This window comes from Podarcis tiliguerta (assembly GCF_965153285.1).
Source record: "Podarcis tiliguerta genome assembly, chromosome: 10".
NCBI lineage: Eukaryota > Metazoa > Chordata > Lepidosauria > Squamata > Lacertidae > Podarcis > Podarcis tiliguerta.
The window spans coordinates 3,306,403-3,332,061 of NC_139543.1; the positions used below are offsets into that span (position 1 = coordinate 3,306,403).

Consider the following 25,659-nt stretch of genomic DNA (forward strand, 5'->3'; position numbering starts at 1 on the left):
TATAAGCTGCCTTCCCTTCAAGATAAAAAACATGAGACAGAATGAACTCAGACACACAGATGAGTCCCTAAAGGGTAACACACACAGGGAGATCATACAAATAGCACACCTTTCAAGTACGCCTTTATTATAAAAAGGAGTAGAAAATGGGTTTGTTTTTTGTTTCTTTGCATTGTAAATAATGGCAGTTTTAAAAACCAAAGCAATTGGAACTAGTTGCTTTATAACAAAGTGTGGCCTAAGCAGCCAATATGCAGCGATTAATTCTCAGTACAAAAAGGTCAGAGAGCTAGTAAAATGAAGCTGCCCTTGACAGAAGGGGACACAGTATATTTCATCTACAGCTTCTACTTTTCAACATTAAAATGAAAGTAATCTCTGTCTAGTTGCCAAGAACTATGGGCTTTTCCATCTTCTTTCCACCACCAACTCTGTTGCTTTCAACTGTCAGCCTTCTTGCATCTAAAAATGGTTTAGGTTAAGTATCAAGGTCTGTTTGACACAAGAATGCCCTACAGCTCTTCAAAAAGCTAAATAGCTTAAGGTGGAATCCAGCACCCCACAAATTGACTTCACCTTCTTCCCCCTCACTGCAGCCCCCGCCCCCAGGCACACAGCCCAATCCATGCATTCTCAGAACAGATTATGGGGGCACTGCAGTGAGTTTGAGAAGGTGAAGTCCCATAGTGCAAGCAGACGTTCATCTTGTTCATGGATATAATCCACAGTTTGAACATATGTGGGAGTTGCTGGGATGAAACCTGGAGATCCACACAGTACCTTTAAATTCCTTGATACATACAAGGCGAATAAAGCAGTATCTGCCTTGTATCCCCTTCCTGATGTACAGCGCACATGAGGCCTTGTTATGCGAGCCAGGGAAGAGGTGAGTATCAGAGCCAGGAGAGGAATGGACCGGCTCATCTCCTGCACACGGAAAACTGTAAAAGGTGCAATGCATCTCCTCTGGTTTCTACCAAGCAGCCTTAGGGGCCTGAGATACAAATAAAGCATATTTAAAATTAGGTAAGTTCAGATATGCACCTTCCAAGATGTGCTCTTGTTTAGAAGGTGTCCTCCCACAGCAGCTTTCCTGGACTAGGAGAGAGTGCAGTCCATGCAGTCTGTGCCAACAAACCTCCTCCCCACCCTGCAACACCATTATTGCTAGAATAGACAAATGGCACAAGCAGCAAGCGACTCGAGCATCAACATGGAATGCAACAGATCCTCACTATACAGAGAAGTTGTGTTTGAACAGAAAGGGGAGATAATAGAAAACAGTCTTCTGTCTGCAAAAGAAAATACATATTATACACATAGTGCCAGGCTCTGCAGTGATGGGGCTCCTCCATCTTGGATAGCTGTGTACATCTACAGGCACAGCTTTTAACGCTGCAACAATGAGAGGACAAACACACCTGCTCAAGTTCTCTCTGCTGGCTGCCTTCTGAAGATCAGGAACCCCAATTCCAACACTGGAGGAATCTTAAAACCCTAACCAAGCCAGACACCTCCACCAGTTTCCTCTCCCACGATAAAAAAAGCCCTGAGAATAAGACTTCAGCCTGGGTGCACATTGACTAATGCAATCACACACTTCAGGTTTAAACTGGATGTTTATCATGCTTCACGGCACTTTTGCTCCCTGCACCCACAAAGTGGTTTGAGCAGTTCATTACAGGAAATGTGTTCGTCAAATAAGGTACTGGTATAATGTTCAACTGCTTTACGTATAACTGCATTACTCCAAGCCAAAGGGTTATTATTGGGGAGGGCCAACTGATAAGCTAAAGAGGTACAGAGGCAGGGGCAACTCTGTGCGCGAGCTGCAAAGCCAGGGGTAAATGGGTATATGGCCAGAAGCAGGAGATTAAATGGTTCCATTTTCTCCTCTGCCTGCAGAATCCTCTTCTGTGCACTCGGTGTCCCAAATAGAGGCTTGGGGACCATCCCACTCCCACTCCTCTAAGCCTAGAAGTGATATCATGGCTGAGGGTGATCTGGTCTGGACTCCTAGGAAATTACCCAAGATCTGCCCTTCTTTCCCCCACCCTCAAGGCTCTGGAAGCTGGCTGCCCTAGATGTCTGTTACATCTTTCTGAGCAGCAGTGCCCCCAAATGCCTGCAAACTGGGTTTAGGGGTTTCTTTTCTTCTCAAATACTAAAAAAGGAGAGAGAGAAAACATCCAGTGACAATTAGTGTAGTGGCAAACACTTCAATATGAAAAGGAACTTAAGCAACTGAAGTGCTGTAAAGGCTACTCGTTGTGTCTTGCACCACAGATCCTAATAAAAACAACCTTCCATCTCAAAGTGCATCAAGAGACTATCCTTTTTTCCAGCCTTAGCAGCCACCACTCACTACAACCAGATTAACAGCCTAGTAGAAAATTAAGCGCTAAACTTTCAGAAAGCTTTTTCTCCTCTTGGGTGTTGGAATCAAAATTACTTGATTTTCTCACACACAGAAAGTGAATGCAAGCTAACCTGTTAAAGGATCAAAAAATATTTTAGTACAACTTGACATCTTAAAAGGTATTGGCTAGCAGCAACTGTGCAAGTTTAGAATTAATAGTGCCACAGTCAGCAAGAGGCTGTTTTTCCATATGCAGTCAGTCTCCAATTATTCTCCCCCCTTCCTGCCATAGTCTGTACAACAGAAATGATTGTTCACAATGTGGCACTTGTTAAAAGGGTGTACTGTGCTTGAAGAGAACCATGCGTGTGCTTGAAGTGTCCATTTTCCATCTCTCAGGATTTTGAAGTTACACACCTGTCCGTTACATTCTCTCCCCATCTTACCCACCCATCCCCATATTTTCACACATTGCACATATGTATACTCCATCCTTGTGGCGAACCACCAACAGATGCAAGTGCCTGTGTGCCACAGCAAACAATCAAGCAGGACCACTATAAGTAAACTAGTGTTGATCTTCTTCCAGTTCATTCTTATTTCTGTTTAGCAAGGCAAGGTGACAGAGGATGTTCTCAGCACCACTGGGTGTCTGCTGGCTCCAGAAAAATCTCTGCCTGCATTTCCCAAGTCTTCCCAGCTGCATGGCAGTTTACAAGAGCAGTGGTGTTCTCTCCCCTGCTGGCTGCTCTTTTTGGAAAAAGTCCTTGATCTGAGATAGCTTGCTATGAATTCTTTCTTTCAAGGGAGGGACGTGGTGACTTGGATCTAGGATGTTAGTTATCCTGCGCTCTCTTTCACGCCTCCATATCAGGTAGGGATGTGGTGGAAAAGGGGCTTCGCGTTTCTCTCTGCGCAGCTGTATCGTTATTCCTCCAATGGCCAGCATTGCCCAGACCGCCAAGAGTATGATGTCTGCAAGATGAAGAAACCAATAGGTAAGTCTCGACTGAAGTGGGATCTCTTCTTTCTCTTTTAGTAAGCAAGACCAAGACCTCATTTACTTATCCAGGCCAGTTTTCCTTTACAGTTTCTAAAACCTACACCTGCTTTTTGAAATCCATCTTCACATCTACTTTCCCCCACAAAGGCCTTGGAACTGCTACTCTGCCCCACACCCTCGAGCGATTTAAGATGTTCCATAAAAGTGTGAAAAGGAAGACCAGTATGCTGCCGAGTCTTGTCTGAAGGGACAAGGTATGCAGTATTCATCTCCAACCAGGACAAAACACATGCCCAAACACACTCCTTCCCCTTCGGCCAAGACCCAGAAGCTTGGGAAAGAGCAGCATAGTCATCCAATGCAGCGCTAAGCTAAGTGTATCTGCAACGGCACTCTTCAGGCACAATTCTTTTCTGTCCTCTACTTTAACATGAGCCTGCAAGCTTTTTGGAAGCATTCGTGGTTGCTACTAACTTCTGAGGTTCTCAGTTGCAAGCCTCCAATCAAGGAATTCACTCATCTGGAGACACACTTACCGTTACGCTGAAAGGGCACATTGGTGAAAGCTCTTTTGAAGTTTTCATCTAGAATCCTCCGGAGCAGGTCGATGCTAATGTAAGAGAGACTTGTGTACAAGTAACATGCTGTAGCCAAGACTATGGTGTAGGACCCTATTATGCCACATGTCAAGATGTTCAGCTAAAGAGAAAGAACAGGCTGTGAATGGCTTTGAAAAGAGGCAGGCCAGTATCTATGAAGGTAGAAGATTGCAAAGCACCATCTAGACAGCTACAAATTCCCTATCCCCAAATTAGTGATTTGTAGGGTTTTTTTGAGCATGGCTTTCATAAGGGAAAACTACTGTAGGTTCCACTGTAGCTCATGAAGGCATACAGAACAAAAAGTTGAATTGCTTAGAAATGCAGTTAAGCAGAGGCAAAATGTAGCCAGGCTGAGCCAATGCAGTTCACCAAGGATGGGTCATTATTAACAGAAACTGTCCTTCTACTGTAAGGTATACCTGGAGCAGCGAACAATTACAGTAATAAAAAATTAAACATAAAATAAAGTGAGGCTGTGGGAATTGTGTGGGTGGGTGGGGGAAAGAAAACATAATGAAACAGGAATTCATCTATCAAAAGCTTGCCTCCGGCAGCTTGTCTCCCTGGATATGTAACATATACATAACAGAATGTAAATGAGAGGGAGTAAGCAAGCACTAGGGACGCGGGTGGCGCTGTGGGTTACACCACAAAGCCTAGGACTTGCCAATCAGAAGGTCGGCAGTTTGAATCCCCGCAACGGGGTGAGCTCCCTTTGCTCGGTCCCTGCTCCTGCCAACCTAGCAGTCTGAAAGCACATCAAAGTGCAAGTAGATAAATAGGTACCGCTCCGGCGGGAAGGTAAACGGCGTTTCCGGGTGCTTGTTCTGGTTCGCCAGAAGTGGCTTAGTCCTGCTGGCCACATGACCCGGAAGCTGTACGCCGGCTCCCTCGGCCAATAAAGCGAGATGAGCGCCGCAACCCCAGAATTGGTCACGACTGGACCTAATGGTCAGGGGTCCCTTTACCTTTACAAGCAAGCACTGGTTTTTCACAACTATGTCCAAAAGGGGAAACGTTTAGTTACAGCATTCTGTCCACCATCACTCCAAAATGTACAAGAACAAAGCTGAAACAATTACACTTTAAAAAATCAAATAAGGTACTTACAACTCTGGGGTATCCAACAAAAAGTATTGGGACTATCAAGGCAATGCAACAGAAGGTCACCCAGAATACTGCATCATCTTGGAAAACTTTATAGTCTCCTGTGAAGGTCAAGTCAAGTCAAATCATTTTATTATAGTCAATGACCAGTATCAAGACAAAAACACCAATTACAAAATTTAAAAGCTCAAAACAAGATAAAATTGCATACACCTCAAAAAAAGCAGATCTGGGTGGTCATTTATCCGTCAGAAAGGAAACCCTTCTGACCTAGAAGTGTGTGAGGGCATCAGATTAATGTGAGTTAAATGCAATTCCAGGTGGCATTCAAAGTCATTTATCAATGTTCAAAACCGTGCCCACATAGGGAAGTATCTTGCAATAGGCACCTGGAGGCCAATATCCCCAGTCCATTATTTTGAGAGAAGTAATTGCATTTAAAGGGATGACTGAGGAGCAAACTCACGGCCAAGTGTTGGCTGCAATACTTTCCTCATAGTGGATTCTTGTTAAAGCATTTGCTGAAGTATATCTGAACTCCTATTAGACAACCAACACAAGATTTGCCATGTTTAGAAAAATAATATATAAAATATGACCATTCTTACACAAGTCCATTGTAAATAATACAGAAGTCTTTAGAGTGTAGCTTATTTTTATGTAGCAGTTCTGCCTCTACGACATTAGTATACAGGATAGTTTTGATGTAAGCCAGCTTGGGAAGGTTTTGCCCTGAAAGGTAGCACATACCGTATTTCTTGCTCTATAAGACTCACTTTTCCCCTCCTAAAAAGTAGGGGGAAATGTGTGTGCGTCTTATGGAGCGAATGCAGGCTGCACAGCTATCTCAGAAGCCAGAACAGCAAGAGGGATTGCTGCTTTCACTGTGCAGCGATCCCTCTTGCTGTTCTGGCTTCTGAGATTCAGAATATTTTTTTTTCTTGTTTTCCTCCTCCAAAAACTAGGTGCGTCTTGTGGTCTGGTGTGTCTTATAGAGCGAAAAATATGGTGAATTTTTTAAAAGGATAGAAATTAAACTGGCAACGCTCTGTTTTAATACAATATTTTTGCTCTCAGAAGTGGAACTGGTAGTGCCCTTCTCTTCGGACCTAAATCAGTGGAAAGCAAAAGACAGCAAGAGTAATCGCAACACAAAACTTCATAAAGTAACAAAGAATATTCACATTTCATAGGAATCATAACTATGTGACATACCTATTGGTGTGAAGAAAACTGTAGAGGCGACAAGGAAGCCCAGCACAAGCCCCACAATCAACATACAGAGGATCACAAAGCCAAATCGCCACCAGTAAGCGACCAAGAGGAGACCTCCAAGAACTCCAGCTACTGCAGTAAGACCAAGATTGACTGGGATGACCAAGGAAGGAGAAGAAGAGGGAAAAGTGAGGTTTGTTTCTCCAACATCACCCACGCCTGTGCAAATGCACATTGATTTTTAAATAATCCATGCCAACACATTCCCAGAAAGGCAGCTATGTCTGTTGTAACAAACAAGGAGTGTTAGAGAATGGTAGAAAGACTAACACATTAATTATGGGATACATCTTTGTGGACTAGCCTCTGGGGTCCTAAAAGACTTAGTTCTGCTAATCAAGATGACTCCTGCTGCATGTTGGACTCCTCCATACTGGTTTAAAAAGAAAAGGGAAATTAAAGGGTTGCTGATTAACCATGTTGCCCAAGTAACATTTTGAGTAACCACAGCAGTGCAGGATCATTCATGGGAAATCAGCAGCTACACAGCACTAGAAATAAGAATAACAGAAATAGCAGCAGCAGTGGTGGTGGTGGTGGTTATTTATATCCTGTCTTTTTCCCTGACAGGGACTCAAGGCTGCTTCCAGATAAAATAAGAACAGCTAAACAATTATGAATGTAACTTGTAGTTTTAGCTACTTATTCCATGACTAGCTGTGGTCCTCTCATTAATCAAGAAATAAAATAAATATAAAATTTTCAAGGCAACAATGGGATTTACATTTGCCTGAATTTTTCAACTGGCTATATGAGATTGTCAAAGAGGATTCTGAAACTACTAGCATAAAAAATTATCAGCCTCTATAAAGAACTGTGCATCTGTTACGCTAACACAATTCATTTAGTATCAATATGCAGAATTCTGCTACAAAAAATGGAAATAAATCTTGGTTGTATCTTTCTGCATAGTTTATTACACTTTATCTTCTTTCCAGGATTTATTTTTGTTTTGCTCATCATGGGAAAGGGTAAAAAGTTATGCAACATACTGAATCTTACCAAAGCAAAGAAAATAATAACTTAACCATCTATTTGGTTTTGAGTGTCAGCAGCCACCGCCCACATACTCTCACACATATCTTCACAGCAAGAAAGGTGAGAACCTTTGGTTTTTTTAAAAGTGAGAGTCAAAATATTCAGGAAACTGAGTTCTGAACTTGCACACGCCATGCTGTTTCTAGAGGGCAATGGAACTGAAGTATACACACAGCCATGGCTTATGGACTCAAACTTCTGCAGCTCAAACCTTTAACTGAAAGAAATGCTGACAGATTTATAGATGTAATGTGGACTTTGCTTTCTCCTAGCACAAATATTAGTACCAGATTAATGAAAAAACAAAAGTCATTTCTGTTGATTCTAATCCATCCTTAAATCTTAGCCACGCACTGTACCGCACCTTTCAGTATTACTTGAAAAGTCTTCTTTAGTCACTGCTCAGTAATTCAGGAGTGAGATGCAACTGTTAATTGCACCAGAAAGGTACACAGCAACAAGCTGGCCAGCTGATATTAACAAGAGGACCTATGTTCTAATGCTGGTCTTCAAACAAACATTCCCAAGGTATTAATAAATCCATACTTGTCTCTGCTTACCATCATAACTGAGAGCAGATGTTCTCGAAATGGTTATGAAGAAAAAGAATGCCGTAAAGATGAAGCCCATGAAGAATAAATCTAAGAGGGGAAATTAATATATTTTTAAAAACAGTATTTTCCGGGTTTTGAATGAGAAGGGTCTATTTGGATTTAAAAGAGTTCTACAAGTTCACCACTCCACAACCTGGGCATGTAACCTTTACTGCCATGACGCCCATATATGTACAGGGACTCAAAAACTGATAAAGCCCACTGTCATGTCCTTGAATAAGCCAGGGAACACTTTTTGAGACAATGGAACTAGCAAGAGCCATTCTGCAACACCAATGTAGTCCTGCAGCTATGTGATTTCACCTTTTTTTTCAAGGCAACAGTCCACACACACACACACACACACACACACACTGGGTTGTAACTGACCATTTGATCAAAAGAGGCTACCTCTAACTTCCAGCTCTGGGGTGGCCTTTGACCAAATCACCACAGATTAGTGACGTGGTACTCATACAGTAACACAGAGAGTATATAATTCTCTTTCAGTCTTTCTAAACTGGGTGGGGAGGTCTTCCTTTTCAGGTGCAACTAAAGCCACAATTGCACAGTGGCTTAAATTCAAGCCAGGAATGCAAATTAAGAGTTCTTGCATTCTTCTTACTTTTACCAATAGCTTGAACTTTCCCATGCCCCTCACATACAACACCAGGGCCAGGGGAAGGGAATGTGGTTAGCCCAAAACAGCCTGATGAGCCAACCTTAGACACCTGGCTATAAGAATTAAGTATGCTTTCTATTATAATTGGGGAAGCGAATAAGAGGTGCCTCTGCAAAAATAAAGACACTGCTCTCTATTTTTGTAATAATAATGCTGATAATGATATTATTATTATTATTATTATTATTATTATTATTATTATTATTATTATTATTATTTACTTGTACCCTGCCCATCTGAATGGGTTGCCCCAGCCACTCAGGACAGCTTCCAACAAAATATAAAAAAAACACATCGTAATGTAGCTTATCAATTAAACTAACCTGCAGGGATCAGAACTGGCAAAATGCAACTGTGCTGGGAACCAAGACTTTGTAAGACATACACTCTCTCCTTAACCAGTACCTGTTTTCCAGAATCTGTGTCCATGAAAACAGATGAAGAGGCCAAGGACAGCAAGCACGGTGAAAAATATTTTGGTGGAGAGTCTCTCTAGAGAAGAAAAGAACATTTCATGATATGCCATTGAACAGGGGCAACGGTGTGCAACTTTCATCCAAGGAATGACCACCATGTCCCCTTATGTACATGGAGTTGGGAGGATGATATAGATACATTCCAGTGACTTACTAAGAGAGGAACAGTTATCCACCGAGCCAGAAAGGCTACACATGTATGTATGAGCAGGCACATAGGCAGCAGAGGTATTCCACAGTGGATCCTTTACTATGACATTATAGATCACTCCTTGTCCAGGAAGCGAGGAGAAGTACAAGTCAGTTTTGTCTTGGTTCACTAAGGTCATCATCTGTGGAGGACATATAAAGAGCAAGGGAACAAAAGAGATTGGTTGTGTACACATGCCTTACTTTCCCCACACCTCAAGTTTTAGAGACAAGTTGTGTGTTGCCTCTTAGCCCTCTGAATTATTGAAATAAGGATAACCCACTACTTGACTTAGCAGAGTCACACCACGGGATCTGCAGAGCGCCACTCATTCATACGCTGAAACTGCACAACTTACTTTAGTGCCATGCCTTCTGATGCTTTGCACTTCAGACATCTTTCTCATGTGGCTCACAAATGATGCTTCAGACAAGTCATTCTCTGGCAAGAAATACTGATAGACTTCATAAGATAGTCGCCACCTAGAGCTACTGCCCAAGTCACACAATGGTGGGTTTGTACCTCTGGAAAATTGCAGGGGAGAATATTTATTTGAACTTGTTAGGCTCATTTTCACACTTCGCTTTGAGGCTAGAGTTTGTAGTGCCAATAGCTACTTCCCTCCCATACATTGCAGAATGTTTTAATATATCTTATTGTGATCCACAGGCAAAAAGCCTAGCTCCAAAGTTACAAATCACAGTAAATAACCGGGAAATTCTGTTTCACAACATGTTAAGCTGCAGCCTCTTCCTTCCCATCTGCTGCAGATCCATCCTTAAAGAGGCTTGGAGTGGTGGGTCATTACCCAATCTCAAGAGGACTGCAAAGGTGCTACTTCTACCATTAAAAAAACAAAAAACCTGACTGCTGATAAAAGATGTATTTTAATTTTAGGGTATTTATGTCAGCTTGTTAATTTAGCAGAATTAATATACCACTTAATCATCTATAACCTCTCAACGGTTTAGTGAGGTTGTAAATTTGTTATTTTAAAATGTTGATAAAATCTAATTATAAAAGCAATTTAACCTAAAGAATTATCAAAATATAAGTGAAAACAGGTGCTATTAAAAATATACACAATGAAATTACATGTCTGGGTAGGCCTGCTTAAATAAACAAAAGCAAGCCTACCCAGAATTGTTATTTTATTATGTATATGACTGAACATATAATTACTTCAATTACCATTTTCTGCCATTGCCTTTACATTTATTTGCAAGTCTAAGGGTTAGAAGTCTACATTCTTCCTCACCCCCACCTCTTCTGACTACAAGAACCGGCCTTGGTTTGACTCAATATGTCTGAAGGATTAAAAAAAAATCATGGATTGCATACTGCCAGTCCTCTGGACAAAGATGGCTAGTCTAGCTCTGAAAACCACCTTAATTCCTTCCTTTCAGGCTGCAGAAAGCAGGTATGCTGCCTTAAGATAATGATGCAGACTCACCTAAAACAACTTTGTTCGGAAGTCTAGAAACACAATAACCCATATAGTCACCATCTAAGAGGAAGATACATACCTCACATATCCTAGATTTGCTGGGGCAAATTTAATGTGTGTCTCAGCCAAGTTATAGTCTAAATAAATATTGGGGTCAATTTCCAAGTTAAATTCCATGTTGCAGCCTCCAGGGATTGGATCTAAACAGAAAGAGTCAAATGACTTCAATAAAAAGGAGTAACACATTTTCAATCAGCTGTTAAAGTACGATACTGTGTCTTATGTTCACTGCTTTTGTGAATAGGCTCCTGTTGCGTGAAGCGTTGTTCCTCAGCCAGTGCAATCATAATGGCAGCAAAAAATGGTTTGCAACTCAAGAACCAGATTCATGAACATGTGATCTCTCTGCTCCCACCCCAGACCATGGTTCTGCATTACGGATCTGCCAGGCCAAGCCATGGTTCCTTCAAAAGTGAAGGGAACCCACGACTTGAAGTGGGGTTACACTTAAAAACTGGTTCTGAGAGGGAGTCCAAAGTGACATAAGGTAGAAAGTGTGGCGTTCTCAAAGTCTGCCGGAGGTTCTTGAGAAGCTGAGGGGAGTGAATTAAATAGCTACAGGCCAGGAAAATTAAAAGCTCAGATAAAATTGGATGAAGAAATACAATGGAGGAGGATTTTTTAACGGGATGAAAAGAGAGCAAGACATGACGTTTTGCATTTCTGCTTGATTTCCCAAACCTTCACTCTCCTCTATGCAGGGAGACTGGAAGGCACAAAATTTGTATTACACACAGGAGCTCAAAGAAGATAGCCTTGGAGAACGCCACACATCATTTTGACCCTGACAGCAGAAAAAATAAGATGGCTTACCTCTTTCAGCATAAGAGAAAGAAACAGCTGTGCTCAACACCTGGTCAGCACCCACAGCTTGCAAGTACCACGTACACACTGTCTGCTGAGGCCGAAGGATAGAAACCAGTCCTTGGTCTGTCCCGGCCCCAGAGTTATTGCTGGAAGGTTTCTAAGAGGCAAAGAGATTAAGGAGTACCTCTAAAAGCTGCAACGTGCTAAGTTTATTTTTGTGCAGGCTCTCACAGATTGCAGGGTGCTGGAGTAATGTCCAATTGCCCATTTTGAGAGCAATCACTAAATCCAATTGTCAGCTACTGAATCTTTGACAAGAGCCCCTAGACAAACAGGGGTGTTGGGCTTTCTGCAGATGCAGCAACAGGGAATTGAAGGGCATTAGAGTTCATGAGAGCCCACTCAACCTACCTATCCACGCTCTGTCCACACAATGTGCCCATTATTCCACTTGATGCTGGCTATTCCAGATGCAAGTGAACCAAGTATTAGATCAGTGACTAGGCCTGGGCGATATATAAATATATCACCCAGGATGGGTATGAGGGGCAGACTGTCATGACAGCTTCACTCAGCAGTATATCGCTGGTGAAACCGCCACCACTCCTGAGTCCTTCTGCCACCAGCGCTCAGCATGCCAAGGGAAAAACAAGCTCCAGCCAGGCACTGGAGACAGAGGGACTCTGCTGAGTGAAGGCATCATGGCGCTCTACCCCTCATACCACCACAGAGGGAGAAGCAATCTGCTTGTTCCTCCCTCCGCTTCTTAAAATTGCTTGGCGGGGTGGGGACTCCGTTAGAGTGCTCCCCCTCCCCAGCAGAGAGAGCCCTAATTGTGTTCCTGCTTGCTTGAGAGCAGGATCAGGATCACGGCTGCTCAGCTGGGGAGCCCAGGCTCCCCAGCTGAGATATTGCCCCCCTGCCCCTGCTTGTTACACCCCAGGAGGAAAAGAGACGGCACGCCTGCACAGACGAAGGCAGCCAAACGCACAGAGCCTGGCAAGCTCCATTGCTGCCTGGTCTGTCTTTGGGAAGGGGTGGCCTGCTGGCTTGCCCAGCCCCAGCTCAGCTGGAGACAGGAGCTTTTCCGCCCCCCCCCCCCAGCTGAGCAGCAGGCTGGGGCCAGCTGCATTGGCCCCAGCCCACGAGGCGCTGAGTCAAAGCACCTCAGCTCCCACAGTGAGAGCTGTGGCAGTTTCACCCTGTGCCTCACTGGCTGGGGCCAATGCAGCTTCTTTCAACATCAAGGTTCATCACCAAACCGCGATGCTTGGCCGCTGATACACCGTGATGTTGAAAACCCAACATCACCCAGTCCTGACAGTGACTGAAACATCACAAGGGCTAATAAGAAGCAATTCAGATACCTTATCAAAGGAAATAGTCACATTCTTGTGGTGGGTGTGGATCTGAAAGATAATGACAGTCACATTGCTGTCAATATTCCTCAACACTGCTTCAGCTGGAATGGTTTCGTTCAGCAACACATTCTTAAATTTTCCCAAAGAAAGCTCCAAGAGAGGGCCTAAAATTAAAAGGGGGAGAGCAAGTGATACTCATTAGTTGACTTGAGTAGATGAAGACATACAGCTAACTAGCAGCCTACAAGAATGGAGGTAAAGTCGACTGGTCAAATATTGTCATGAGTTGCTTGAACTGTCTTTGTTTAAATGGTTGCCTCCCTTTTCCACTGGGTCACTCGTCATGCTAACTACTTTTTCATCAGCCCTCCAGAAGTCTGGGTCACAAGGTGCCACCTATTCTCTAGAACAGGCAGCTGTTTGGTCCTGTTAGCCAGGGATGATGGGAGCTGTAGTCCCAAAACAGCTGGAGGGTCGAGTTTGGGGGTGCCTGCTCTAGAAACTCTAGTGGGCCAGACTTTGGAGAGGTCAGTGAGCCTTCTAGTTCCAACTTCTTCCTTCTGAAATAAGCCACATGGCCAAGCCTACGCTGGTTATTGTGTTACAACTGCATGCACTTCTAATGTGGCCAGAGTGGAGGAACCATGCCTCATGACAAAATAACACAAGCAACCATTATATTAACACAGGACACAACTGCACCACTGCATTCCCTGAGTCAAGGCATGTTCACTCTGTAAAGTTTCTCAGAAGGCTTGGAGTTTTCTGCAAGGCCATCAATTTGTAAATACAAGAACTTTCTTTGCTACTGTTATTAATCACCGTTAATTGACCTTTTTAGCCAAAATTCAACTGACAGTGGAGCATGTTTTTGACCAGCCAAGAGCTAGCCCTATCTTAACCCAGATATGCCAGCAGTCAAGAGCCTTTGTTTGCTAGAGTCAGAGGTATTTAACTGGCCTCAGCCATTTTTCCCTCATAAGAAACAAAGTGGGATATGGGGGGGAGAATTTTGGTGAAAAATTTAGGGGCTTTCGGGAGATTACCTTAATAATGTTTACAAGGTGGCTGAGAGGTGTGGGTGTTCTCTTAACACTTAAAAAAATTACTTGTGTTGCTTTTTCTTCAGGGCTCCACAATCTCGCTGGCCAGCACACTTCCTGAAGCACTCATGAGGGAAAGTCATGAAATGAATGTCCTCAGCTGGGAACAACATTAACTACATCAGTCGGGGAGGCCAAAGAAAAAGGAGCGTCTGCACTAAATAGGATTGGTTGGATGTAGCCTGTTATTATAACCAAAGTATCCTGCCCCAAAAGATCCACACAAACCAGTTTATCTGACTGCATTATTCTCATTTATTTCTAATTGCCTAATCATATGGACCTAAATTACATTATGCTGTAAGGACCTTTAATAAAATCTTAGAATTGCAGAGTTGGAAAGAACCCTGAGGGTCATCTAGTCCAACTCCCTGCAATGCAGCATCCATGCCAGATGGCCGTCCAACCTCTGCTTATAAACCCCCAAGGAAGGAGAGTCCACTACCTCCCAAGTGAGACCGTTCCACAACTGAACGGCTTTTACTGTCAGAAAGCTTTTTCTGAAGTTTAGTTGGAATCTCCTTTCTTGTAACTTGAAGCCACTGGTTCAAGTCCTCTCCTCCAGAGCAGGAGAAAAGGAGCCTGAATAAAAGTGGTCGCTTGTGAGTAGAACACACGTAAGTTGAGGGATGCCTGCACTCTCAAGGTCCATTAGCAGTTCCTCCATTAGACCAGGGTTAGCCAACATTGTGCACTCCAGATTTTGTTGGACTAACTCCCACCATCCTTCACCACTGGCCATGTTTACAGGGGCTGATAGGAACTGGAGCCCAAGAACATCTGGAGGACACACCATTATCTACCTCTTCACTGCGGCTTTCGTCACTGATGGTCAAATGCCTTTTCTCAGCTCCACTCCCATCTCCAACCTTTCAGCCCTTACAACGTGCCACAAAACCAAGCAATAATGATTTTTAAAGAAGATGTTGGGATATTACTGTTTGATGTACTAGCATTTTTGTAGTTCAGACTTTAAGGGGAAAAAATATTTAAAAATTAATTACAAAAAGAATTAACTGAAGGCAGCCCTGTTTAGGGAAGTTTTTCATGTTTGAAGTTTTATTCTGTGTAGAATATTCCTGCATTATGAATGGTCCATGTCACCTTTAAGAAAAAGAGGTAGGATTAGGCCAGGCATGGCCAAACTTGGTCCTCCAGCTGCTTTGGGACTACAACTCCCATCATCCCTAGCTAACAGTGGTCAGGGATGATTGAAACTGTAGTCCCAAAACAGCTGGAGGGCCAAGTTTGGCCATGCCTGGATTAGGCCAACCTTCCATATTCCTGGATCAAGTGACTTTTCTTGTTTAAGTTCTCAAAGTTCTTAACCTAGCTCAAGGCTGTCATCTGAACTAGCCAGATGTTTAACTGATAATCAATCACAGCCAGTCAATCCTTTGAAAAAACAAGACTTGAGAGCCATCTTGTCCAAAACCGGCAACTACTGTATTTTTCACTCTATAGACGCACTTTTCGCCCTCCAAAAATTAAGGGGAAATGTCTGTGCGTCTTATGGAGCAAATGCAGGCTCCATGGTTTCAGGCATAGCCATTGAAGCCAGGAGAGCAAGAGGGATCGGTGCGCACTGATCCCTCTTGCTCTCCTGGCTTCGCTTTGCTGGAGAGGTGCTGCGCAGCTTTCCCTGTCTGCACAGCGAAGTGAGAGGAGAAATGGAAGGGGCTCCATTTCTCCTGCCGCTTTGCTGAAGGGGTGCTGAGCAGAGAGGGAGAGAATTTTTTTTTTCTTGTTCTCCCCCTCTAAAACTAGGTGTGTCTTATGGTCCGGTGCGTCCTATAGAGCGAAAAATACAGTAGACATTCTGCTTTGGCAACTGTAACCTTGGTTTAAGGAGCATTTTGGAGCCTAGATTATATAGCTGAGTTTCTAACACTGCCAACCTCAATGTAAAACATGGGATATGCAAACATTGTACAGTCCGCAACATGGAGAACGCAGAACATCTCCCATTTATGTTACTTTTCCAAGGTTCTTCTTTTCACACTTCCTGCTTTGGTCTGGTTGTGTGCAACAAGTGCAGGAAGCTCTGTTGTGGGTTTGTCCTGCGGCTCTTAGGTTGACCTAGACCTGCACAGCGTGCACCCCCTTATCATCAAACAGGCTCCACCCATGGATTGTGGCTTGTGCACCCACTTCTATCTGGCCATTTCAGGAAGGTGGCAAAAGAAAGAAAGAAAGAAAGAAAGAAAGAAAGAAAGAAAGAGAACAGGAGGTTCTCCATCCAGTGAAAACAATTTTTGTATGGCCACATTACAATGGTTGGTCATATTTCTTTAGCTACATACACCTCACAATAGACTCAAGGCAACTTACAAACATAAATTTAAAAAATTATCTAAAATACAATAAAGAGAATTTCATACTCTAAAACCAAGTCAGGTAAAACAGAATTCTGCTCTTTGCAGACTAAAGCAAGTTAATTTCTACAGTGGTGCCTCGCAAGACGAAATTAATTCGTTCTGCGAGTTTTTTCGTCTTGTGAATTTTTCGTCTTGCGAAGCATGGTTTCCCATAGGAATGCATTGACGGTTTTAAGAAAAAGGCACAAGACATTTTCGTCTTCCGAAGCAAGCCCACAGGGAAATTCGTCTTGCGAAGCAACTCAAAAAACAAAAAACTCTTTCGTCTTGCGAGGCATTCGTCTTGCGAGGTACCACTGTATTTCAATTTGGAACTGCACAATTTTAAACATACGGACTATGTTAAAGGGATCTTTTCTCTTCCTCCCCACCAGTTTAACCCTGCTCTTCTGAAACCTTTGAGATCTGAGGCATTTATAATTCTTTCTGAGAAGTACAAAGCAGTCCTTAGCTTCAAAGAGTTTATGATGCCTTAAGGTGATGTTATGTAAGCACTAAATAGCACAAGAGCAATCTTCTGCCTATCTCTCTTCAAAGGATAGATGCTGCAGAGAACAAATTAATCATTACTTTCCCAGCACACTCATCACAAGCACATGACAAAGCTTTCAAAATAGGTGTGAAGGAATATTGCAGCACATAAAATGTGAGTGTAGGTCATGAGCTGCATTCATACATTGGTACAACGCTGGTATCTCTCTCCTCCATAATAATTGCAATTTTATCCTTCCACACCTCTCTTTTGAGCAATCTAAGAGGCTGGTTGAGCGTATTCATTTGCCTACTGTCATGGCTCAGCCAAAAGGGCTGTGCATTTTGCACAAAACAAGAGGCATTTGGATATTAGTCACCTTTCCTCACCCCCTACTTTGATCAACTGCTTTGGCAACAGACCACCATTTCTGTATTCATGAATGTATACCCCCCCCCCCTTCCGTATTGAAAAGAGCTATCTATAATCCTGGTAATGAGCATGTGAGGTTCTGTTGTTGGCATCTGTCTGTCTTGGGAGACAATGGGGGAGTGCGCCTTTCACTGTCTTATGCTAGATGGGGATGTTTGGGAAATGTGTTTTCTTGAAGATCTACTAAACCAAAAGCGGAGCTTTATTTTCATTTAGTGAGACGCTTATTCCAGCCCTTTATCACTTTTTGCTTTGCCTTCACTGTGGTTAAGAGAGGTGGCTGGTGGCCTTCAATCACTATTTGATTCCAATAGCAGATTCACATACAGTGGTACCTTGGGTTACAAACTTAATTCGTTCCGGAGGTCCGTTCTTAACCCGAAACCATTCTTAACCTGAGGCGCACTTTCGCTAATGGGCCTTCCCACTGCAGCTGTGCTACCGGCGTGCAATTTCCGTTCTCATCCTGGGGCAAAGTTCTTAACCCGAAGTAACTACTTCCAGGTTAGCAGAGTTTGTAACCCAAAGCATGTGTAACCCAAGGTACCACTGTATTAGAAAGAAGAGTTCAGAAAAGAAGTGAAAGCTGTTAATGGGAAGGATGTCAGTCATAAAGATGAACGTATTACTGAAGATGCTCTTTTAATTTCAAACTGCTCCAGTAACTGGCAAAACAGGATGTTTCAAAGAATGGCAAAAATATATTCCAAGATTTATCTGGCAGGCAGGGAAATGGAGGATAAAACATAAATTTTTGATAAATGCTAAAGGAAGAGGTGGATTTTCCCTGCCAGATTTAAGACTATATTATGAGGCATACTGTCTTTATTGGTTAAAGGCGTGGTTAACATTAAAAATGTGCAAATTTTGGATTTAGAAGGACATGATAATAGATTTGGCTGGCATGCATATTTGTAGTATGGAAAAACTGAAATACATAAAGGTTTCATGAATCTTGTCGTTAGGAAAAACTTATATAAAGTGTGGGATAAATACAAAAACTTGCTGGAAAGGAAAACACCATTATGGCTGTCACACATAGAAACCATAATGGTGAAAAAAAAGAAATATGAGTGATGGATGGGTAACATATAGAGATTTGCTAACAGAAGGGGAAGGGAAGATCAAATTAAACAGGTTTGAAGAAATAGCAGAAATATTAACGAGTTGGTTACAATATTATCAACTTAAGAACTTATTTAAGTTGGGCAAATATAGTGGCTTTACAAACCAAACCTCTCAGCTAGAAAAGGACTTGCTAGAGAAGGATCAAAAAGTAATGTCTAAAATGCTATTAGAATGGCAAGCGAAAGACGAACAGGTGAAATCATCAATGATACACGAGGCAATTGTATATAGGACTTAATAGTGAAATGGCAGCATGGGAAAGATTGTGGAATGTGGATTTGAAATTTACAGCGTGCTCTGCTATAAAAGAAAATTACACGAAAATGATGTATAGATGGTATCTGACTCCTACTAAATTAGCAAAAATGTATGTCAGAATCAGATACCTGATGGAAATGTAAAGAGGAGGGGTACCTTTTTCCATATGTGGTGGTCAGGCAAGGCAGCAAAAGCTTTCTGGGGAATGATTAATAATGAACTGGAAAAAAATGTTGAAGATAACTTTAGTTAAAAAAAACTAGAAGCTTTTCTTTTAGGTATTATTGGTGGAGAGGTACCCAAAGAAGAGAGGAAGAGATTATGTATGCTACAGCTGTCTGATTGATTTATGCCAAGAGATGGAAAGAAGAAAGAGTTCCAATGAAGGAAGAACGGCAATTAAAACTGATGGAATATGCAGAAATGGCAAAACTAACCAGAAGAATAAAAAACCAAGAAGAGAGACTTTTAAAAACAGAATAGGGAAAATTTATTGATTATTGGAAGATGTATTGTAAACAACCTAAAACATTAGCAGGATTGACATAAACACCTGCAGTAAGAAATAATGAAAAGGGAATACAAAGGGGAAATTAGTAAAAGGTTTTGAACGGGATATGCAGTAGCAAAAGATATGAAATAGGTAACCACAGAAAGGAGGGGAGGGAAGTTGAGGGAAATGCAGATTGATTATGTAAAGATTTTGCTTTTTTGTTAAAATATTTGTAAAATGAGAAATAAAATTAAAAGAAAAAAGAAGTGAAAGCTTGCATCATCGCTATGTCTTATTTTATTTTATTTTATTTTAGTATTACTTGAATCTTATCCAAGCCATGTGATTCTGAGGGTTGCTGTCTGAGATCAAGGGCAGTTGTAAATTCATTGAATTTATCAGCTCTCCCTAGTGCATAAGGAAATTGCTGGATTGGCTGGCATAGTCTGGAATGAGAGCCACCTCCTTGGTGCCTGCCTTTTCGAAGTCTCTTGTACACAGGAAATGCCCTACTTTGGGCTTGAACTGCGCTGGTTTTTCAGAGAACAGCTACTTTATACAGCAGTTTCACGCTGCTTTAAAAGAGAGAGAGAGATAAATACTTTATCCAGAGTCCCTGTCCTTAAATCATGAGATGTTAAACAAACCAGAGTTTCTTTGCTAAAGTTCTGGGCTACCAACAGTAACAGTTGCTTATAACCTATTTGAGTGTGAAACATTTTTAATTTTGTTCAAGTTGACAACTGAATCTTGCTCATTAAAATGGCATGAATCTTGGCATGACACCTATTTGAAAAACAGCACCACAGAACTCTGTGTGTGAGACCTTTAGTGAAACAAATGATGATTTGTAGATCCTCTTCCTGTCTGAAGGTGGATAACAGCACATAATACTTGTACATAGCTCTTCCTGTGAAAACATGCAGTGAGGAATGTATTTCACAGAAATGTGATAATGAAAACTAAAAGGCACTTTGAGGAGTAGAGTGCTGGTAAGGGGCAGTGCAGGCAGATTACCACAGCCAAGGAGCCATTTTCACATTCAAGAAGAGTGACCGACAGGATTTCGTACCAAAGAAAGGATTCTTCTTTTCTGTATTGCACCACTACCCAAAGTCAAAGGACAAACTAGTGCAAACACTTGTGCAAGGCATGACAGAAAAAGTACTTAGTTTACTTCAGGGACTGAAAAGCACACAGATCTTATGCACAAAATATAATCCCAAGGGAAGCTAGGCAATGCAAAACCCCATTGCAAATAATGAGATTTATTCAGAGTCACACAAGTACACAATTACTCTTAAAATCCATTCGTTCTAATGAGCCAGATGCATACCTAACTGATTGGGGATGGTGCTCATTATGTTTCAACAAGACAAGATATTTTCTATAGCTAACATAACAAGAGGTACTATTGAATTTGGCCTCAAATGACTTCCTACCAATTGCACTGTCCAAATAAAGCACCATTCTGTTAGTAAAGACTACTTCGTTCCACATTCTCTGCTTTTCTACTTGACAAGGGTTTTCAAAGATTCACAACACTGAAGGCAAAGAAAACCCTTTACAGTGCGGCTGTCACATTTTTTTCAGTTGCTCCATATGCTTTTGTTGATTAATCTGTGAACAGCCTATATAACCCATGTGCTCTGAGCAAGGCATAATTCTGATTAGATTGTTTTGGAACGTGAGTACCATTTGTGAAAACTGCTGATCAATACACTGCGTATCATATTTGAGTGACTGTAGGGCAGTTCAAAAGCACGTCAAGTGCAAGTAGATAAATAGGTACCGCTCCGGCAGGAAGGTAAACGGCGTTTCCGTGCGCTGCTCTGGTTCGCCAGAAGTGGCTTAGTCATGCTGGCCACATGACCTGGAAGGGAGGAGGTTGGGGGCAAACTAGAATGAGTTGAGTTCCCATTGCTCTGTCCCAGCTCCTGCCAACCTAGCAGTTCGAAAGCACACCAGCGCAAGTAGATAAATGGGTACCGCTGCGATGGGAAGGTAAATGGCGTTTCTGTGTGCTCTGGCTTCCGTCACTGTGTCCCGTTGTGCCAGAAGCAGTTTGGTAATGCTTCCACATGACCCAGAAAGCTGTCTGCGGACAAACACTGGCTTCTTCGGGCTGAAGCGAGATGATTGCCGCAACCCCAGTTGCCTTTGACTGGACTTAACAGTCCAGGAGTACCTTTACCTTATCAGTTGTATGTGCCTGCCTAAAGTTAAGGTAGTAGCATAAAATGTGCAGCTTTGCTGCTTTTGCCATCTTAGGTCAGGAATGAGATGGCATTACACAAGTCAAAAGAGAGACTTAAACATAAAGAAATAATTTGCTTTAAAATACCAATACAGCACATAGTTCAACTGTGGAATTTGCTCTCACCAGAAGTAATGATGGCCACCAAATTGGATGGCTTTAAAGGAGGATTAAAAAACCTCATAGAGGATAAGGCTATAATCTACCTCCACTGTCTGAATACCATTTGCTCAGAATCACAAGTGGGGAGAGAGCTGTTGCACTCAGGACTTCTTTTCAAGCATCCCATAAGCATCTGGCTGGATACTGAGAACAAAATGCTGGACTAGATGGGCAACTGGCTTGATCCAGCAGGGCTTTTCTCATGTTCTTATTTTTTAGACTCTGGTTTTGTTTTGGGTTTTTGGAATTGGAAAACAAATGAGTCTCTCCAATGTGCATTCCTTTTATTTGTCATCCATACAGCTATGGAGAGGTGTTAAGATAGAAAACCTTATCCTTCCTGGTGTAACCAGTGGCCCAGCAATCAGACATGGTTCCAAAATTCTATGAACTGCAACAGAGACTAAGCCGCTTCTGGCGAAACCAGAGCAGCGCATGGAAACACTGTTTACCTTCCCACCAGAGTGGTACCTATTCATCTACTTGCACTTGACGTGTTTTTGAACTGACGTGTACTTGACGTGTTTTTGAACTGCTAGGTGGGCAGGAGCTGGAACCAAACAATGGGGGCTCACCCCGTCATGGAGATTTGAACTGCCGACCTTCCGCCTTCTGAAGTCAAAGGAAAAGCAGTTTAGCTTACCAGCTGTGTACAGTATTGCAAAATACCATGGCCCTAGAATAGTCACATTCTTCAAGCTGTAAGAATGCTCCTTGCTTCTAATATTAATTAAGTTGTTCTTCTGTAGACCATTATCAAAGCTCATGCAATATTGCAGCAAGAACTCTGACAAACCAGTGAGAGCTGCAAAACTAGTTTGAGCATTTACATATAATGTAATTGCGTCCAATGACACATTTGCTGCTGTTCCTTCTGCATTATCCACAGCAGAACTTTGTCTCAGCAATAAAAGACATGCTTGTTCATCAGCTCAGGGAACCAAGAACGCTGCACAGATGCCAAGGCACATGACTCAAACTATGAAGACACATGACCAGTTCTTTGAAAGCCTACAATTCCCATGACTGTTTTGCTTCCATTGGAAGACAGCTGACATGGGAAATACAGGCAACTAATGCCTATATTCCCATTGCCAGCCAAAACCAAGGAAGCCCCCTCCCTGGCCCGCCTTTGCCGCTTCCTTGAGTCTTTATGTCTGGCTGGAATGGGTCCTTCCGCTTGCCTGGATCTCGGCTAGAGGGAGGTGTATTTGTGAGTGTGGAGAAGCCTGCCTGCTGTACCAAGGTAAAAATTACAGCCATTTATCTGCTCACTTTTGCCTCTGTTGCCTTCCACCAGTGGTATGGGGTTCCTGGAAGGGCATGCAGCCCTGAAGCCAAAAAGGGGTTTTCCACCCTGGTAGTATATGAGTTACAGTTTCTTCATACATAACATTTTAAGGTTTACATCTTAGGGTGTGTGTATATGTGTGTGAGTGTGTGTATATATGTATATATGTATATATATATATGCTCCCTCCAGAAGTTTAATGTGACAAACACACTAGACAGTGAACCATATAAAGGAGCCAGGTTGAGAGGACACCTGGTGGCAAACTCAGGTTTGTTGTTGCACAATGTGCAAAACAGAACACAGTACCCATTAGATAAAGCAACTCTCCTTGCACCCATGGGGGGGCGATTTCCCTTTGCCTTAGCTGAATTAAGTAAAGACATTCAACATAGTTTTCATACAGAGCCCCGAAAACCCAATCCATACACAACAGCATCAGTCCAAGGCGCACACAGCCTGCTTTGCTGACCGATTGTTGAGAAACAAGACAGCCCTTCCTGGCTTCCACACTAAGATCCCTTTGGAAGGAAAGCAGCTTTAAGCCACGGCCACTCCAGCCAAGATCCAGCCCAAGCTACGTTAACTTCGGGCATGCAACAGGCATTGGGAGCGGGGCCCCGTTTCCCAGAAACGAAGCCACATGTGGCACCATCTTTAACTTGTCTGGTCAGTGAGCAAATCCAGATAAAGTGGGTACAGGATTATTATATAAGTATCAGCCTTTGTGGCCTTACCTGCCGCGGCGTCCTCTGCACCTTCGTACCTGTAAAAGCACCCCAACACCAGAAAGAGCGCCAGGAGCCCCATGGCGTCTGCCGCCTCTCCGCGCGCAAGAGGATCCGCAGCGCGAGACGGGATCGCACGCACACGAACCGAGACGCGGCACAAGGCGGCGGCGCAAGCGGGCTCTACCCCGGGCAGCAAGCGCGGAGTGGCATCCCCGCTCCCCGGCGCGCCTCCCTGCCCTGCAACGCGCCGCGATGCCGAAACCCTCCGGCCGCGCAAGAGCCCAGCAGGAGCTCACTTCCGGGGAGGGAGCCCTTCGCGCTCCGCCTCCCTTTCCGCGGGGCGGGCGGCGCCGCCAAGGCGCCTCTTGGCGCAGAGACCACGACAAGCGCCCCCGTCCCGCGGAGCTGGCTTGGCCAAGGGGCCAGGGCAGCCGTGCAGGGTGAAGCAACCCAAAAAGGGCAGCCCGCTTGCGTTGTTTGCATCTGTCGCCGCCGCCTCACCAAAATGTCAAATGCTTGAAAATTCAGTTCACCTTAAATAGAAAGGCTCGCCTGCTTCGAGAGTGTGGAGGGGAATAACTAACCCGCAAGCAACTGGGGTGGGAAGGGGGAAATGCAGCCTTGCATTATGGAAAGAAAATCTCTTGGCGTTTCCGATGAATGGGCGGGGGACGAAGGAGCCGGCGAGACCAGAGGGACCGGAGGGTCTACTATATAGAAAACCGGGGGGGGGGGCAGAAGGAGCTGGTGCCTAGGAGCCTGGGGGGGCGTGGGCGTAGCCATGGAGGGGGGCAGCCAAAGTGGTTGAGGTTTTTTCAGGCGGTCTGCCCCCTCTTGGCTACACCCATGTTGGAGGGGGCCACCCTCCCTCAAAGTGCCCTTCAAATCGTGTATGTGCGCCAAGTCTTGTGGTCGATTGTGCTGGGTGGGGCTTACCCCCTGAGCTGATGTGCAGGTTTACGGGCCCTGAAAGAGGCTGGTGGTTACTCATTAGAGTTGCCATCTTTTTCAGCACAAACACACATTTTTTTAATAAAAGCATTTTCACAGCGTTTTATATATGTGCGTAGATGCAGCCCTGTTTGCTCAATTATTTCTGAGTCAAATGAGGTTTTCTCCATAGTAATATCCCTGTCAGATACATGTTTCTCAGAAGTAAATCTTGCAGAGATCAGTGATTCTTCCTAGCAAGTAAGTGCAGAAAGAACTAGTCTTGTGTGTTTTTTCTTGAAAGACATTTTTTATGTGCGCTTTTAACAGTTGCGTGATTTGCAAAAATTCAACAGGTGCAGAATCTCATGCTCTACCGAATGAGCTATACAGAGGTTGACAGCATCCTTTTCACAGCCTTTCATAATACATCACCACTGATTTCAACAGAACTTCCTGAGAAATTGGAAATGTCAGAAACTGCCTTACGCTAAGTCAGACCATTGGTCCAGCTAGCTCCATGTTGCCAACACTGACTCTGCAAGTTTCAGGCAGAGTCCAGGGATTAGAGCTGGGACCTTTTGCATGTAAACCATGTTCTCTACCACCAAGTTATGGTGCTGTGTGCAGCCCTGTCCTGCACACATTTACTCCAAGTGAGTGTACAAAGGCTGAAAGCTCTTGCAGCTCCATCTGATTCTCTACTGCCAATCAGAGGGGAAGCTGGGTTAGTTTGTTGCAGCAAACACCACAAAAGAATATTGTAGAATCTTAAAATACTAACAAATGTATTATTGCATAAGCTTCTATAATGGGGGACTTCAATGCCAGAATCGGAGCAGATATAAGCTTATTCACCGATAAGTCGCAATTATTCATAGAAGAGGAGTGGTTTCCTACGTGGAATTCACAGGACAAGACCATTAATAGGGCTGGCATCATACTGCTGGAGTTCACTATAAACTGCGGGCTGCACAGCCTGCACGGCACACCCAAAGACTGGTCCGGGGGATACTATACTTTT

General features: G+C 43.3%; 2 protein-coding genes across 2 annotated transcripts in view; one reads left to right on the forward strand and one right to left on the reverse strand.

Moving 5' to 3' along the window:
* STK38L (serine/threonine kinase 38 like) overlaps positions 1 to 25,659 on the forward strand; it is a gene marked incomplete at its 5' end in the record, with an annotated part of 336,575 nt that overhangs the window by 235,765 nt on the left and 75,151 nt on the right. The window lies entirely within an intron of this gene.
* On the reverse strand, positions 107 to 24,715 carry TM7SF3 (transmembrane 7 superfamily member 3). The gene is made up of 12 exons (XM_083399795.1): positions 23,712 to 24,715; positions 13,007 to 13,164; positions 11,646 to 11,796; positions 10,852 to 10,972; positions 9,684 to 9,849; positions 9,290 to 9,467; positions 9,065 to 9,151; positions 7,945 to 8,025; positions 6,287 to 6,439; positions 5,075 to 5,172; positions 3,899 to 4,061; positions 107 to 3,334 (listed from the first exon to the last, which is right to left on the reverse strand). Exons 1-12 carry the CDS (start codon positions 23,782 to 23,784, stop codon positions 3,072 to 3,074), a joined length of 1,692 nt encoding a protein of 563 aa, XP_083255921.1. The 5' UTR covers positions 23,785 to 24,715; the 3' UTR covers positions 107 to 3,071.